The sequence below is a fragment of the Protopterus annectens genome, chromosome 14.part0, assembly GCF_019279795.1.
Source record: "Protopterus annectens isolate FY-2018-M chromosome 14.part0, PAN1.0, whole genome shotgun sequence".
In the NCBI taxonomy this organism is placed as follows: domain Eukaryota; kingdom Metazoa; phylum Chordata; order Ceratodontiformes; family Protopteridae; genus Protopterus; species Protopterus annectens.
Genome location: NC_056748.1, coordinates 1044572214 through 1044589368, shown reverse-complemented (window position 1 = coordinate 1044589368; position 17155 = coordinate 1044572214). Strand labels below are relative to the sequence as shown.

Here is a 17155-nt window from a genome sequence, read left to right as displayed (position 1 = left end):
AAAGAAGCAAGCAACAGAGATCTTCCTTTCTCCATTGCTTCCTTTCCAAAGCACTGATGGACTGCATTAGCCTGAGAATGCAAGTCCCATATGCTTGTGCAGTACATCCAAAAAGCAGCAGGATAGCTAAAGAAAGTAGAAGAACACTGTGGAGCCATTATACAAAGACATTATTTAAGAAAAGTAAGTAACTTTTTTCTTTAATAATGCCATTGTATAATAGCAATAACCCATGACTTGGTGTGGATAAATCCAGCATTACCCATAACCAGCCATGGGTTATTGCTATAAGAAACCAAGTACAGAAACAAAGTTGCCAGTCTCTCCAGATGGCTGAGGGTCTTGAGGTCACTGATATTTTACTTAAGATTCTCTGAGGTCACTCCAGTTGAGAAAGATGTTTTGACAAATACATGCCAAATGGGGCATTACATTCAATAATGAGTCTGACAAGATGTGAGAGAAATGGAATTTAGATTTCCTTAGATCCAGAGGCGATGCCTTTGAAAAATAGTTGAAATTAATAGGATTTCTGAACTACCACAAAGGCATGATGGTCAACAGATAAGGAACTAAAAATAACAGTGCCTAGTCTCTGATTGAAGGGTTGTTTTGTCTATATAGCATCATATGGAATTTTTTATTTAACAAAATTAAATTATTCTACTTTTTTACATTTAGATTTAGACCATTGTCTTTGAACTAGTTGTTAACATAGTCTAACTCTAACCAATGTTGGAGCAATTGTGAGCTACAAGAAAAATAAATAACAACACCCAATTTACAGTCAACCAAAACTTAAATAACCATAGGCTAAGAGTGCTGTCTTGAAGATCTGAGAAATAGATGCCACACACACACACACACACACACACACACACACACACACACATATACGTATACTTTTTTTTTGCTTTCCAAAGTGGTACAACTACATGGATCCTGTCTGGCTCCACTTAACTCTCCACTACACAACATATGGATTTATAATACCTGCATGAGGAATTCGGTGGTGCAGTGGTTAGCATTGTTGCCTCACAGTAAGAGGTTCTCTGGTTCGATCCTCGGCTGGGGTGCCTTCTGTGCGGAGTCTGCATGTCCTCCCTGTGGTTGCGTGGGTTTCCTCCAGGTGCTCCGGTTTCCTCCCACATCCTAAAGACATGATGTAGGTGGATTGGACACTCCAAATTGGCCCTAGGTGTGTGTGCCTTCCGTGGAAGGTTGGGCGCCAGGCTGGCAACTCGACACTGTAAAACTCCACTGTCAATCATGAGCAGACAGGTGATCCGCTGTGGCGACCCCTAACCGGGAAAAGCCGAAAGAAGAAGAAGAAGATGAGGAATTGTGTCAAACACCTTATATAGGAAAATTAACTGTTTTCTGCCCAGGCATACCTAGAAATAGTTGCTTAGTTTAATGATATAACTTTTATTAATTGACTCTCCTATATCTTTGGACTTTTATGTACCTCAACATCAGCACAAATGTTATCCACAACAACCCCTTCCAAATAGTTATTTCAATATTAGCATATTTCTAAAGTCAACTTTCATTTCTACATTTTTTAATATTGCCACTATATATAAAGTGAAGGTAAGTATGTACACATTGGAAATAGATTTGAATACAACAAATTTCCAAATAATTCTTAAACCTTTGTCTCTGGACCTTGTGTCCGTATTCATGCCACAGCACCAGAGTCCATCTAAAACTTGTTAAACAAAGTCACTCATCATTTCTATTGCTCAGTCTGGAAACATAAATTACATTTACTTTAATATAAATCTGTGATCTTTGTTCTGAGACTGAAGTAGCAACCACAGTGTTGGGTGATTTTGCTGAGCATATACAGTTTTGTGGACTGAAATTATTTGATGTGATGTTAACAGACAGACTTCTTTTCTGTACACTGGAACAAGGCGATATATTTAATCTTTCAGAGATGGAGAATGCAAATTGTGTGATACCTATAGTAATATGAAGATATTTGTTGTCAGAATGCTTCATAAACAATGCAGACATTGTAGGTATGTTATTAACCTTCCTCAGATATTTATTTAGACTGCTTTTAAAAAGTGTAACACATGACATGCACCTTCATCTACGTAGGCATTACCATATATAAAGACATGTCTTGGAACTGAGGAAGACTTAACATGACATGGAAGCCTTAATCCAGGTGGTTTCTGTATTATAAAAAATAAAACATGGAAAAAGCACCACGCTAGGAAACAAAAACTGTATGCTAGCGCTTTTGTTTACTAAAAATATGTAAACTTCTTCAGACAATTCACAATCAAAAAATCAACCCTTAAATACTTTAAAAACATGACATCATTTCCTGAACCATTATTTCCTGAAACAACCTTACCTAAATTTAAAGTAAAAGAACATAAAATGTAAAGTGTAAACTAAATAAATCTATTCATAGATACTATGTTAAATTATTTTCTCGTGAAACTAGCCTAAAACTTGAAGAAAAAGACGTTTTATGGCAGTTGAAATTAAATGCTTTGGTCCCACCAGGTTTAAATGATATAATCTCTATCAGGAGCACTTTAAAACTTAAAGCTTTATTAAGATAAAAAATATACTGAATTTCACGAGAAAATAATTTAACATAGTATCTATGAATAGATTTATGTAGTTTACACTTTACATTTTATGTTCTTTTACTTTAAATTGAGGTAAGGTTGTTTCAGGAAATGATGTTTCAGGAAATAATATTTCAGGAAATGATGTCCTGTTTTTTAAAGTATTTAAGGGTTGATTTTTTGTTTGTGAATTGTCTGAAGAAGTTTACATATTTTTAGTAAACGAAAGCGCTAACATACAGTTTTTGTTTCCTAGTGTGGTGCTTTTTCCATGTTTTATTTTTTATTGGTTTCTGTATTATGGCAATCCTTTCTGATACATAGATTGCTCATCTGTTATAATTTTATCCCGATGGTGGCTATAACGTGGACAGCAGTCCCACTGGGGAAAATGCATGCTAATGCAGCAGTCCAGCAGAATGTCTACTGCTAATAACCATATGTTGTGATCACTCTACTGAGTTGTTTTTCTGTAGTACGAAAAAGTGAACAGTCTTTTAAGGGTATTCACCCATTCACTACTATGGGAGTAATCATATTTTGGGTAAGTATAAACAAGCAGTGTATGTGTGTGTGTGTGTGTGTGTGTGTATGTCTTTATACTGTGTGTGTGTGGTTGGTCATACATGTGCATGTCTGTAGGGGAATGAATGCAGCTAAACAAATGGATGGCTGTCTATCTCTTTTTTGTCTGTCTGACAGGTCACACTATAGTAGGTATATAGGGAATGCTGAATGTGTGTGTGTTTGTATGTATATGTATATATATATATGTATATGTATATATATATATATATATATATATATATATATATATACACACACACACACACACACACACGCGTGCTCTTACATGTGTGTTGGTGAATGTTTCCATAAGTGTGAACAAGTGAGTGTGCGGGGGCTTGTTTGTGGATTCTTGCATATGTATCTGTGTTTTGGAAATGGCAAGGAGTGTGTGTGAATGTATTTACGTGGGTCTACTTCATAACATTGAAATTTCATAATGCTGAATTTTATAACATTGAGACCATAACATCGAAAATTCAAAACACTGAAAACCCAAAATATTGAAAACTCAGAACATTGAAAGTGTGCTTCATAACATTGAAAACTACATTGCGCAAGTAAATAAGATCCCCTCCACCTACACTACCACCTAACTAACAAACACACTTTCTACTACGTTTCTGCAGGGGGCAGTTTCCCCCCAATGTTATGTTTTGGTCTCAGTGTTATGAAATTCAACGTTATGAAATTTCAATGTTATGAAGTAGACCCGTGTATGCACGTGGGTGTCTGAATGAGTCTGTGTGTTTATGCATGTATGGGTCCATGATGTGTGGGCTGGTAGGGAGAACACTAGCATGGTGAAGTCTGACATTTCAACGTTCAATGAGCCGCTAATGAAGTGTTTCTCTGTATGGCTTTACCATGACTCTAAATCATAGATTCTCTCTGTCATGATAATATACCAACCCATGTGGACCAATTAGCAGAGGTGGGGAGAATCTTTCTTAAACCCCCCCCCTCCATATTTCCAATGTATTACATCCACTTTTTTAGGTATAAAATATAGTAATTGTATATACATTCTGTGAGGCAACGTAATATCATTTCAAAATTTATTTTTAACTTTACACTAAGTATGTCATGGATTTTTAACATCAAAATCATATCTTTAGTCACAAACATTTTAATAAATGTAACCTTTCAATTTTAAGTATCATGATCACACTTTGAAATGTCCCTTTACATCTCTGGTTTCTTCAGTGGTCCTCCAAATCAGGATAATTTGATTTGACTGTTCTTTCTTGGCTTTTAATCTTCATTTTGGGGGAGTTTTTTTCTGAACTACATTTTTTCCTAGAGGTATAACTAAAGGTGCTTTATTCTGCGACTGTTGACTTTCACAGTTTTCATCATCTGCTAGACCTGGTTGCAACAGTTCTAACTGTTCTTCTTCCTTGAACCTCCAAGTATGTGTTTTATATAAAGGTACCCAAGCCCTCTTACACCTCCACAGACAAATTCTTGTGCACTGACATCCTCAGTGAATTCACCTTCCTGCCTCACATCAGCAATAACAACAATGCAAACCTCCCTTTACATTCCACTATTCCACTTCAAAAAGATTAAAACCAAAGTGACCAAAACACAAATAGACTAAATACAAATAGGTACTCCCCAAGGCTTAGATAACCTAGCCCCTTGGTTCTTTTATCTTTGTAAGGACTTTATCTCCTACCCTCTCACTCACATATACAACCTCTGCTTAACTAATACGGTTATGCCTCATATATGGAAAACAGCTATAGTCTCATATTCCAAAACTATCCAAGCCAACCACTGTTTCGCAGTACCATCCTCTCTCAATACTTTCCACTTTAGGTAAAATACTAGAAAAATTATCAACAACCAGATTACTACTTATTTACATCAGCACCATTTACTGTCCCCGAAGCAACATGGATTCTGCTCTGGACACGGCACCAAAACAGCTCTCTACCTACTCCCTCACAGATGACATCTTATCTAGTATGGGCAAAAGCAACCTGACAGGAGTGTCTTCATTGACCTCACAAAATCCTTTGATCTAATTGACCAAAACTTAATATTTGACAAACTAGCTGAAATAGCCACTAGTGACAATGCAAAACCTTGGTTTGTAGATTTCTTCATTAACAAATCCTTCAAGGTGAAAGTGGGTACCACTATCCCTGAAACAGCTCATCGTATGAAAGGAGTCACCCAGGGTTCCACTTTAGCCCTTCTGCTATTTTCCGTATTTATCAACAAACTCCATCTGATTACCCTCAGATACCTCTAATTCTTTATGCAGATGATATGGTCATCTACAGGTCAAACAAATCCGGATCTATTATTCAATCTTGCCTCCAAGATTACCTCAGAACTCTCAACCAATGGCTAATAGGCCTGAAACTTATAATCAATTCATCAAAAACAAAAGCAATGCTATTTGGAACCAACCAAAAAATCTCCAAAGCACCAAGCTTCCCTAATACTAAACTACCACATCCTTCAAATAATTTGGCATTGGCTAGATCAGTCTCTTAACTTTGAACTACATACTGAAAACACATGCAAAATAGATGACACACTACTTCCCTGGGCAAACAAGCTATCACCACTTCTGTCCAAGTCAACCAAAGCTGGCATAGGCAAAGGAATACTCTTATCTTTATGCAAATATGGACTACCTATAACAGCTGCAGCCTGAAAGAAAAATGATACCACCTTGCAAACCATCTCCAGTAAAATCTGCCAGTTCATTACTTACTTCCCCATTAAGGAACACCACTGCCTAATTCTTACCAAAGCCAAATGCTTCCTGGTGCATTTGAGAAGCAACCTCCTACTAGAATCACTAATTCATAAATCCCTTTCTCCTGAGGCATCTTCCTCTCTCACTCATACTCTTTTCACCAAACCCCCCACATATAATCTCAGGTATCTCTCAATCTAAACCCAGCCCCACTACAGTGCTTTTGCTGACTATGCCTTCAGAAAGGTTACTCAAGGTGTTTGCATCTTGTACACATCATGGTAACCTTTATGAACCTTCCCCTTTGTCTTTCTCCTCTTCTATAAATGCTGACATATTAAATATGATTGAGGCTTCTTCCTGAGCAGCACGCAGAAGTGTGGAACACTGTACCTTTTCAGGCTTCTTAGCAAATCTGATCATGGTGACTTATAAATCAAATGTCGAGATCTAAAGCTTCTGTTTTTTTTTCTGCTAAGTTGTCTTGCAGTGAGAATATTCCTTCTGCTTGCAGATGGACCGTTTTCTAACTAAAAAGTATACCTCTGTTCTTTAAACACACAAACTCATGAAAAGTTTCCTCACAATTGCAAAAATATTTATTCACTTCTGAAATCCCTTAATGACTGGGATGTTTGCTAGAATGCTCCATAAACAACACAGGCACTGCAGACATGTTACTAGTCTCTATGCCAGACAGCATGGATATTTTTTTTTTTTTTTTAGAACAAAGCCAACTGGTTAGCTGTAGAAGGTAAACTTAAAGGTGATTTTAGATGATGTCATAAGAAGAGGATAACCATTACATCAGCTTAAAGGAGAAGTTGAAGATAAGGCAGGTCAAGAAGCAGTTTATGTATAAAAATGGGGAATAGTATTGATGTAATAATTGATCCCTGACAAACCCCTGAAAGTGTGAAGGCTGTATCTGATAAGGTAGACCCAATTTAAACTGTGAAAGTTTGGTTTGTCAGGAAATCTTTGAACCATTAAGCAAAGTCAGAGCTTACACTGATATTCTGTAAGAGGGATAATGGGATGACATGGTCAACAAAGGCCTGTGTAGGGTCAATAAATACTCCCCCAGTGAGCTTACCTTTATTCATGTTAGCGAGGATCTCATCAGTTAGTATCCAGAGAGGAGTCATGGTACTTCTACCTTCTCAAAACACATGCTGCTTATAAGAAAGTAAGTTAGCATTTCATGGATTTATTTGAGGTTCACAAGTGCTCATATAATCATACCAGTAGCATTAAGCTTGTATTGATACAAACTTGAGTAGTGAGATAATTGTATTATATGTACTCAAGTTTGTGAACTCTACAAAATCTTTTTCTTCGGGGGAGGTAAGCCCATCTGCACCTACAAACTTTATTATTTCCAATGTGACATTGCTGCACCTCAGAGAAGGAATGATCATTGACAGGCAGTTTAAAGCCTACCACTGCAAAATCAGATAGCCTAGAACAAGGCACATAAAAGCAAAAATATCAAACTCATACATGCCTTGAGAATAAATGAAAAAAGCACTTCAGAACTTGAGCTGCTGTGCTTGAGGAAGCTCAAGTGATATGAGCATCTATCTGTAAGCCACAGAACACTAGTGAGACCAAAAGACAAGATAAAAAAATATATTGGATTACTGCTTAAATCATGAAGCTTTCCACTCCTTTACATTTTAATGATGTATTAACAGCTGGTGGCATTGTCTCCCTTCCTTGATTTAAGGACTACATTTGTATGTAACAAGTCCAACTTTTTTTTATATATTACTAAGACTACAAAAGTGCATGTAAAGTATATAATGACTGGCTGAACTCATTAGGAGAGAGTGGCTCATCCCTCTGAAATCTGTAATATACACTGACCCCCCTATTCCTCTCACTCTGTATGTATACACAAATGTATTATAGGTTCATAGGTTCATAGGTAGGTACTAGGCTATCTGCCTGAAGGCATTTATAAGCCTAGCCAGAATGTGTTGGCTTTCGCCACCCCCTTAGATTAGTTCCATGTGCCTCTGTCCAGCAGAGCCACAGAAGTGATCCCCGGGATAAACTTTCTGTTTCCCATCTACTCGTCAAGGTTTATTTTGAAGAGTGTTAGCAAGGAGCTCTGTCTAATGTAGATTGGAATCTTGTTCCAAAGCATGGGAAGTCCCTGGGACAGGAATCTATCCCTCCAGCATGTCCTATTTATTGTTGTGGTGAGGTTTAGATCCGTAGAGCATGTGGCTTGAGGGGATAAGGTTTTCTTTAGTGGCGCATGTCCATCAATTCTGGGTTGGACATGGCCTTGTATGTCAGGCAGAGATCACCTCTGAGTTTGCGGTATGCAACCGAGTACAGCTGAAGTTTCTTCAGTCGAGCTGCATAGGGCATCTGTTTGAGGCCAATGATCCTCTTGGTGAGGTACTTCTGTGGTCTTTCCAGCTGTTGCAGGTGTCTTGTAAGGTACATCCCAAATGGGGCGTTGTACTCTATGATGGGTCTGATGAGTGATGAGTAGAGGGGCACAATGACCTCTTTTGATCTGGATGCAAACCCTTTTGTGATTAGGTGGGCCACATAGAAGGATTTTCTAACCACTTTGGCAATGTGATTATCAAAGGTGAGATCACTATCTACTTGGGTCCCCAGATCCCTTATTACATCTTCCATATTTAGGGGACTACCACCTATGTGGTAGTTTGTGGGTACTTTGTTTTTTCCAAAGGGGATGACTATGCACTTTTTTCATTAAGCTTGAGGCCATGATTTTGACACCAGGTATCCGTCACAGTGAGACCCTTTTGGAGGATGTCTGTGTCAGCCAGAGAGTCAATTATAGCCCCTAGTTTGCAGTCGTCTGTGAACTTGGTCAGCCATAGTCGTCCTGTGCTTGCCTGTACCTCTGAGAAGTATATGCTGAACAGGAGGGGTCCTAGGACTGTGTCCTGGGGAATGCCACTTGTAACCGGTTTAGAGATGGACCTAGCTCCCGCAACTCTCACCATGTGCCAGTTGGCAAACCATCTTGTGACGTAGGGGTTTATGTTCAGGCTGGTGAGCTTGTCTGTAATACCAGAATGGGGAATGGCATCGAAGGCCTTAGCGAGGTCTAGGTAGGCTGTGTGTACTACTTTCCCTCGTCTATAGCCTTGGTAACTGTCTCAAAGTCCACCGGGTTTAGGAGGCATGATCTGCCCTTAAAAAAGCCGAACTGGGTAGGGTCCAGTGTTTGATGGTTCCCAATGTTTCTGTTAATGAGTTCCATGATGATGCACTCCATAGCCTTGCAGAACAAGCTAGTCAGGCTTATAGGGCGATAGTTCCCGGGGTCTGTTGTGGCTCCACCTTTGTGGAGCAGAATAACCATTGCTGTGCGCCACTTTATGGGTACGTAGCCTGTGGAGAGGCTGAGTCTGAACAGTGTGTTTAGGTGAGGGGTTCGTTCGTCTTTGAGCTCATGTACGACACAGCCTGGAACACCATCTGGTCCCATTGATGCTGTGTTTTTGGCTTTAGAGAGGGCTGTTTTAACCTGAGTGTCTGTGATTTCAGGGACTCTACATTCTTCTGGTATGGTTATGGGCCCTTTTGGGGTGAGAGGAGGGTGAAGTTTGTGCTGAACCTGTCTGCCTGGATGTTGGTGATATTGGTCGGTTCAGTGTATTTTGTGCCATTCTGCACTAACTCTGAGCAGATCTGAGCATTGCCACTTAGATTCTTGACATAGCTAAAGAATGCCTTGTGGTTATCTTTGGAGTCCTTGGCAATTTTTCTTTCAAAGCTCGGCTTGGATGATTTTATGAGGGATCGTAGTTTCTTGCTGATACTGACCAGGGATGTCTTCCCTTCTTGGGATTTTACTCTTTTCTGTACTAGTTTCCTCCTCCTATTGTGTACCTTGTTTATGGCAGGAGACCACCAGACTGGTTTCCTTTTCTTGGAGGAGTGAGTCTTGGTTTTGCTTGGGATGGCACGATCCATGTATTCTTGCGGGTGCCCGTAGAATGCATTAGTAAAGGATTTTGCATCTTGGACAGCATTATCCTTCAGCATGGGGGCTTTGAAAAATTTCACCTCGGTCTTAAGTAATGTGAAGTTTGCTTTTGAAAAGTTTTTCACGGTGGTTTCCTTATCTGTGGGTGGGGGCAGAATGTGGATATCCAAAGTGATTTGTTTATGGTCAGATCTAACCAGCGAGAGGTTGACCTCCAGTGTGGAACACCGGTCGCTCATGTTGGTAATGACCAGGTCCAATATGTTGTCACCTCTGGTGGGAGTGTTGACCAGTTGAGCCAGGGCATTTGAGTTTATAAATTCTAGGAAATGTTGGGCAAGGGAGTTAGTACTTGAGTAGTTCTCCCAATTAATGTTTGGGTAATTGAAATCACCCAATATTAGGGTGTTTGGTAGGACCTTTATGTTTCCCAGTGTTTCTAGAAATGCAGAATGGGGGTCCTGGGACATGGTGGGTGATCTATAGCAAGCTACAATTTGAATTGCAGTTTTGCCCGCTGTTGCACGTGGATGATCTTTGAAGCATCGTGCTGTGCCACTAACCTGTTTGTGTGGGTATCCTTGATGAATATGGATATGCCCCCACCCTTTGTATTTTGGTTTGGGTTCTGTGGCCAAAATGTATGGCATGAGTTGTTGCCTGGTAGTGCTGGGGTGCTCTCTGGAGCCTTAAACCAGGTTTCTGTTACTGCACATATATCGATTTTCTCCATACTGAGGAGTGCCTCGAGTGCGTGCATTTTGAGGTTTAGACTTCTGGCATTGAGTAGCATTACCCTCAGTTTTTTGTTACTTGTGCTATTTATGGCGGTGGGTTTGTCTTTTGAGCCTTGCCTAAAAAAGGCACTATGGGGTGGCAAGAGCCTTGGCCAGTATTCAAAAGCCTAAGGGTGACAGGTGCAAGCTGTCTCTAGAGAAGCAACGTGGCTTGTCGAGCATGTCATCCCAGTTGGACAGACACTGGATCCCCTTTGAATGACACCAGAAACTTAGCCAGTTGTTGAAATCGAGAATTTTTTCTTTATACCATGGTATCATTCTTGGTGAGGGCAGGATACTACTCAGGGTCAGGGTCATACTGGCCTGGGCTACGTGATCAGAGAGCTCTTCCATGTCTCTTTTCATGTAGTCCAGGGAGGTATGGCTCAGGTCATTCACAACAACATGGACAATGACAGAGTCATATTTGTACTTGTTCTGGAGTGACCTGAGTGTTTGTGTTATGTGGCGGATCCTGGCACCCAACAGGCAGCTAACAGTAACCTTCTCCTTATTCAGCCTGGTGAGTGGGACGTCAGTGTGCCTGACTATAGACTCACCTATTACTAATATGTTGAGTATGTTCTTTTGCCTTAAGGGCTGTGACTGCATGGCACACTGGTTTTGTGAAGTATGTGTTTCATGGTTTGTGTTGGGGGGTGGAGATTGCTTGGATGTTTGCTTTGGAGGTCTCTTTTGGTTTTGCAGATTTATATTTAGAGCCACCGAGTATGTTGTCATGTATGTATGTGTGTTTTTTGCCAGTGCTGGTTTAATGGGTCTATGTGAGACTGGTGGTGTGATGCAAGTATTTCCCTTCTCCTGTTGACTGTCTGATCCAGTCTTGGGTTGGGAGAGCTTAGCCTCCAGTTTGGCTGTATAATTGCATCTCTCACATGTATTAGTGTTTGGTGGTAGGAGGAGTGGGTTGTCTGTGTACATGAGGCAGTTGTACCATTGCCCAGTTTCACCAGTTGGACTGGAGAGTACACCTGAAACTGCCCTTTGGACAAGCCTGGATAGGTACAGTGAACTGTTTTACTGGATGGCTGGTAAGGTCGAATAGAGAGTCTTGTCCTTCTGTACAGTACAGGAGGATCTAGTGCTAGGGTTTATAAGTGCCGGGCTGAGAAATAAATGGCTTGAGTGCTTAAGTTGAAAGTTTATCTAGTTCCAAGGGAAAAATTGAAGAGGAGACTTTGTGGAGCCAGGAATAGCTTTACCCTAGCTAGCTGGTGCTGCCCGGCATGCAAAACTGGGCAAATGCAGTATTTATAGCAGGGAAATTAGCCTAAAATGGCCAATAAACTACTAATTTCTGGGCTAAAACCACTCCTCCAGGTACAGATAGGCTGCTCAAAGCTCCCCTCTCTCACAGGTGAACAGAGAAACTTCCTTCTATCCAAGTAAGGTATGGGCAAACACAGAGATATGTAACACAGCCCTGAATTCAGCACTAACCGGAAAAATGGACTATACTAGCTTAGAAAGGCGGAAAACAAGTATATATTTTTTTTTTTTTTTTAAGAAAACTCTCTACATGCAACATTATTCTGAAAGCCAACAACTGCCTTGGTTTTAGTCCTTTTCTCCATTCCTACCACAGTAATTGACCACTTTGATCTAATGAACATCATCTCAGCATATATAAATCCCATAAATCATCTGGTCAAATTCTCATTGCATACTCATTTGCTAAAACAATAGAAGTCTGTCCCTCTGCAAATTAGATCGACGTCTACCCTCTCCAGCTTCAAAACACCTATTAAAAGACCACCTAAATAACTCTTGGCTCTGCTCCTACACTACCCCATGCTGAACTAGTCCTTCTGTCCTCTCCCAGCATACTTCTTACTAATTCCTTCTCTTCAAACATAGTCAATCTAATTCTTATTTAAAGGGAAAATATAACTTGTGATCTTGTCATTTCTGTTCCATAGTGTTTACTTAGTGAGTATAATGTCATCTCTATGAACTGTAACTTGTGAATCCTTTAATTATTGACAATGTTCTTTTTTCATTTTGCCATCTCTGTCCAAATATTTGCACTTTGTGTGTATAAGTTCACATTGTATGCAGTGAAGCTGTGTTTATTTTACAACATGTTCTTCTGTGTTAGGTTTCGTAATAACTTCATTATTTAACTGTAATCAGATTATGTCAATGTGGAGCTTTTCTTCCTTGGCCTCCACAGAAAATGGGATATTATCCCAGTCTAACTATCCTAGTAAGCAATAAACAGTAAAAACACCTGCTCCAAACAGAAGCACCAGCTTGATACAATCGACTCTCCTGCTTCAGCAAATACAGCACCAGCGCAAAACAGTTCACCAATCACTTCCTTCCAAATCCTTTATTGATATAAAATCACATCTGACAGGTTGGTTAAGCGCTTTCATCTAACAAGACTTCATCAGAACACTGACTCAATATTCTTTGGTCCCTTTATACATCCTCACTTTCACACATTGTGGTTCAATTAACTTTTAAAGTGCTAGTGCAGTAACCATAATAACACTTTACATTCTAAGTGACAGTTTCTTCATACATCCTTACAAGATAATAAATATATATAAAAGCAGAAGAATCAACAAATTCACGTGGGGTTAATGCTCCTAATATAAAACACAAATGCAATGAAGGGCATACAGTCCAAAACAAATCAGAACTTCTCCAACAATATCCAGTAACGATATCCAAACGATGTATAAGATAAAAGATTTTTTAATTCAAGTGCACAGACAGAACGATGGTTCTGATTTGTTTTGGACTGTATGCCCTTCATTGCATTGCTCCTGGTTTGTGTTTCTTACAATAAATATATATAAAATTATTACTTTCACAGCTAATACCTTGCACATAAATAATATATATAAAATGTACAATAAATAATGAATAAGTTAATATATGTAGATGTATGTGTATTATTATACTGGCCCAAATGTTAAAATACAACTAAAAACATTGTTATTATAAGCCTTTAAAAAAAACTTCTACCCTTACTATTTTCTAACAGCTTCTAGGATGGGTTTTATTGACAGATACTCGTTTATTCCTGGGGGTGTGGATGCATTTAATCTGATCTGCCATCTCACTTCCCTCTCTCCCACTGTCCTCTTAATGTCACCTCCCCTGGGATTTATCTTAACTAATTCAAGTATCCCAAACTGAAATCCTAGTAAGCAAAAAAAAAAAAAATGAGCTGACATCCAACATTTCAAATACAACTAAAAAAAACTGTATCTGATAACAAAATACAACAAACCAGTGACCGCAAAAAGACTATGTAATAAGAAAGATATTCTTGAAAAGGAATTGGAAAAAACAGTTAACATGTTTATAAGAAGGGGTTATGAAAAAAGAGAAGGTAAATGCATTCACTAGACAAGGTTATGAAGGGAAAACAACCAACTATTTATAGTGAAGGAAGGGGGAAAGTGAAAAACATGAGAGATTTTCTTGGTTATGACTGATGATTTGATAAGTGATAAAGTTACAACAATTATTAAGCAGAATTGAAGTTTTCTTTTTAAGTTCAAGGAATTTTCAGAACTTAATAAGTATCCAACTTTTTCATTTAAGAGGGAAAAATATAAAGGACAGAATAGTGCATAGTAAATTTGTTGTCCTAAGCCAGAATATAAATAACATTCCCAGCCTTAAAGGAACATATGCATGTGGAAAGTTCATTTCATGCAAACATATAGTTTGCACTTTTGAAATAATAAATGGTCATAGATTTAAAGTTATTGATAAGTTCAGTTATACTACAGAATGTATTGTTTATGCTCTTAAATACACATGTGAAAGGTTTTATATAGGAGAGAGCAAGAAGGCTTTCAAACTGCGGTTGCAAGAGCATATAAGAGATATTAAAAATAAAAAGATAGAAAGCCCTGTAGCTCAACACTTTTTAAAAAGTCATAATGGAGATCCTGCAGGTTTGCAGGAACCATTTTAGAAAAAGTGGAGAAAAAATATAAATGTATGGATGTGAAAAAAAAGATTCTGTATAAAGAGGCACTTTTTATATTAAAGTTTGGGATTTTAAATCAAGAAGGAATGAATGTGGCTTGTAATTGGAAAGTTTTAATATAATTGTTAATATATCAATTATGTTATTAGCTTAATTGTTTTAATGAATGAATAATGATGCATATAAGATGAAACTGTGTGCTTAATTTTGTACTCCATTAAAAGCTGTTTGAGCCGAGGTGCCAGAGTTGGAAATATTAAAAGTTTTATGGTCACTGTTTTTTTTTTGTATTTTGTTAACATCTAAAGTTGCCTGTTCTGCTATAAAGTTTACATAATAGCATGCATTTTCTTGGTGCTGTAGAAGACATGTTGGATGCTTTTAATTTTATTAGTTATGAATTTCTCTGGCAAAAATTCAGATTTATGCATATGCTCAGGTCATATTCCTCTTACCTCCTTTTTTATCCAGGTGTGTTTCCCAGAGGTGCAACCTTTCTGCTCAAGAAATGCATTGAAATCTGTTGTCTGAATTGCACAACAGCTCCAGTATTTCATTCTGTTATGTGAGATAAAGACAAATGTAGATAGTCACAGAAAGAAAGAAAGAAAAAAGGAAGAGAGTTACACTAATAATTATATTTTAATGCATGTTGTAGAATGCTTGATCATTGGTGACAGAATCATATTTGTCAGTATTTTATCTACTTATATCTGTGAACCTTCACCTCTGATCATATAATCTGCAGAACAATTCCACTACACTGAATCTGCTACATATCATGCTCATATGCCATTTGCTAAAGTTAAACTTAAATTATGCATAGTGCATATGCCCCTTTCCTTTCCAAATTGTCTTATCTGCCTTTAATGTGCTCTTCATCTGGCAGTGAATGATACTTGCAATGCTTTCCATTCACAAGTACTGCAGCGTTGCTTGTTCAATGATCTCAACAGTATAACCATGTGTGTTGTGATTCCAAATGTTACCTTCACTGCCCTTACTGCATTGAATGTAGCCTGCTTTGCATGGCTAGATTTACTTGATGCAGTTTTCATTTTTTTTTTGCATTCTGTTTATCCTGCTGTTTATGTCTTAGATTTACTTGAAAACTTTTACTTTTGGCTTGGGCAATGGCTGAAAATGGTCTGTATGGGTCAGTCAATTTTGATCTTTAGTTAGGAAAATAAATAAAGAAAAGAAGAGAGAGATTGATGAATGAAGGAAGGAAGAAAGAATATGTATTGCATTTATCATGTAGAAACATTCAAAGTTTAAGAGTTTTGGAATTACTTCTCTGCTGCCTTCCCCGACACCATCATGTAAGTAATGTGTTTTGCACAATGGCAATTTGCTGCTGTTTGCTGCCCATCACTTATTACCCAGCATCTCACTGTCTCTAGGAGGGCTATCAGAGTTTGTCATTTCCCAAACAAAGGACATTTCTGGAAAAAGTAAGCATTCAGTTGTACAATGGCTGCCAAAGACCACAGATTTACCATTTTTGTTAGCAGACTGTTCGTTGTAGTCCAGTGTTGAGAATAACCAGCCTGCACTGATGCATTACATAGCATGGTTTGGCTTGCTACAAGCCTGCACTGATCATCACATGTGCATGATTTGACTTGCTACAAGCCTGCATTGTTACATCCATTGTACTACATGGTCTAACCTGATTGCATTTATTAATGTTCATAGGTGGGACAACCTCAAACATTATACCAGCCTGCAATTAGAATACCAACAAGTTCAGATACAGCATACCTGCAGGGTTGCAGCAGGTCCAATGCAAAGAGGCAGCCAGATTCAGATTTACTTGCAGGGAGAGGCATAGCAAAGTTGAACTTCTTCCCATGACCTGACTTCCACTTCTCCATTTTGTCTTGATCCCCCATCACCTCTGTACTGCCATGCTGTCCCCATCATCCCATACTATCCTACCACAATTGGTAAACCCAACTCAGAATGTTCCTGCTTTCCAACTACTATGCCCAGGTGTCAACCTTTTTCCTTCATTACTATCCCATTATTTTTTCCATTTTTTTCTCTGCACCTGAACCGCCATTCCTTCCCAGTCTGAATAAGAAATGCACATCATGAATGCATTCAAACATGCAGGCTGTTCTTTTCTTTTTTTTTCAAATTTCAAACTTCAAAGGTTTTGTTCTATCGACAGATGGCTTATTGCTAGATGCCCTGCTTTAATCAAGATTCATCTAATTACCTATAATCAGATCTGAACCAGCCTAAGATCCAAACATTTATGAAAATCAGCAGCTGTTAATATTAGAACATCTTTGGTATGCCAAAGACCAATGTGCCACAGCCGTGTATCTTTCCCTTCTTGATGTTCCAGTTAATAGTTGTGAAACTGAACTGAAAATAACCTGATTTCTAAATAAACTAATTCCAGGGTGACATGAAATTGAAGAGAAGGGTAATACAGTTGTCCTTTCTGTTTTTTTCTAAATTAGTATGACGTTGGAAGAAATCTGTTTAGAGATCGTGGGGGCAGACTCCATATCAGGATGTGCA

At 38.5% G+C, this 17155-nt stretch overlaps 1 protein-coding gene across 1 annotated transcript in view; it reads right to left on the bottom strand.

Moving 5' to 3' along the window:
• The window catches only part of LOC122789417 (cysteine and histidine-rich domain-containing protein 1-like), a 338356-nt gene that overhangs the window by 130295 nt on the left and 190906 nt on the right, over positions 1 to 17155 (bottom strand). The window contains exon 8 of the mRNA XM_044056856.1: positions 15076 to 15178. Coding sequence (XP_043912791.1) covers positions 15076 to 15178 — 103 coding nt within the window. The remainder of the gene's footprint in view (positions 1 to 15075; positions 15179 to 17155) is intronic.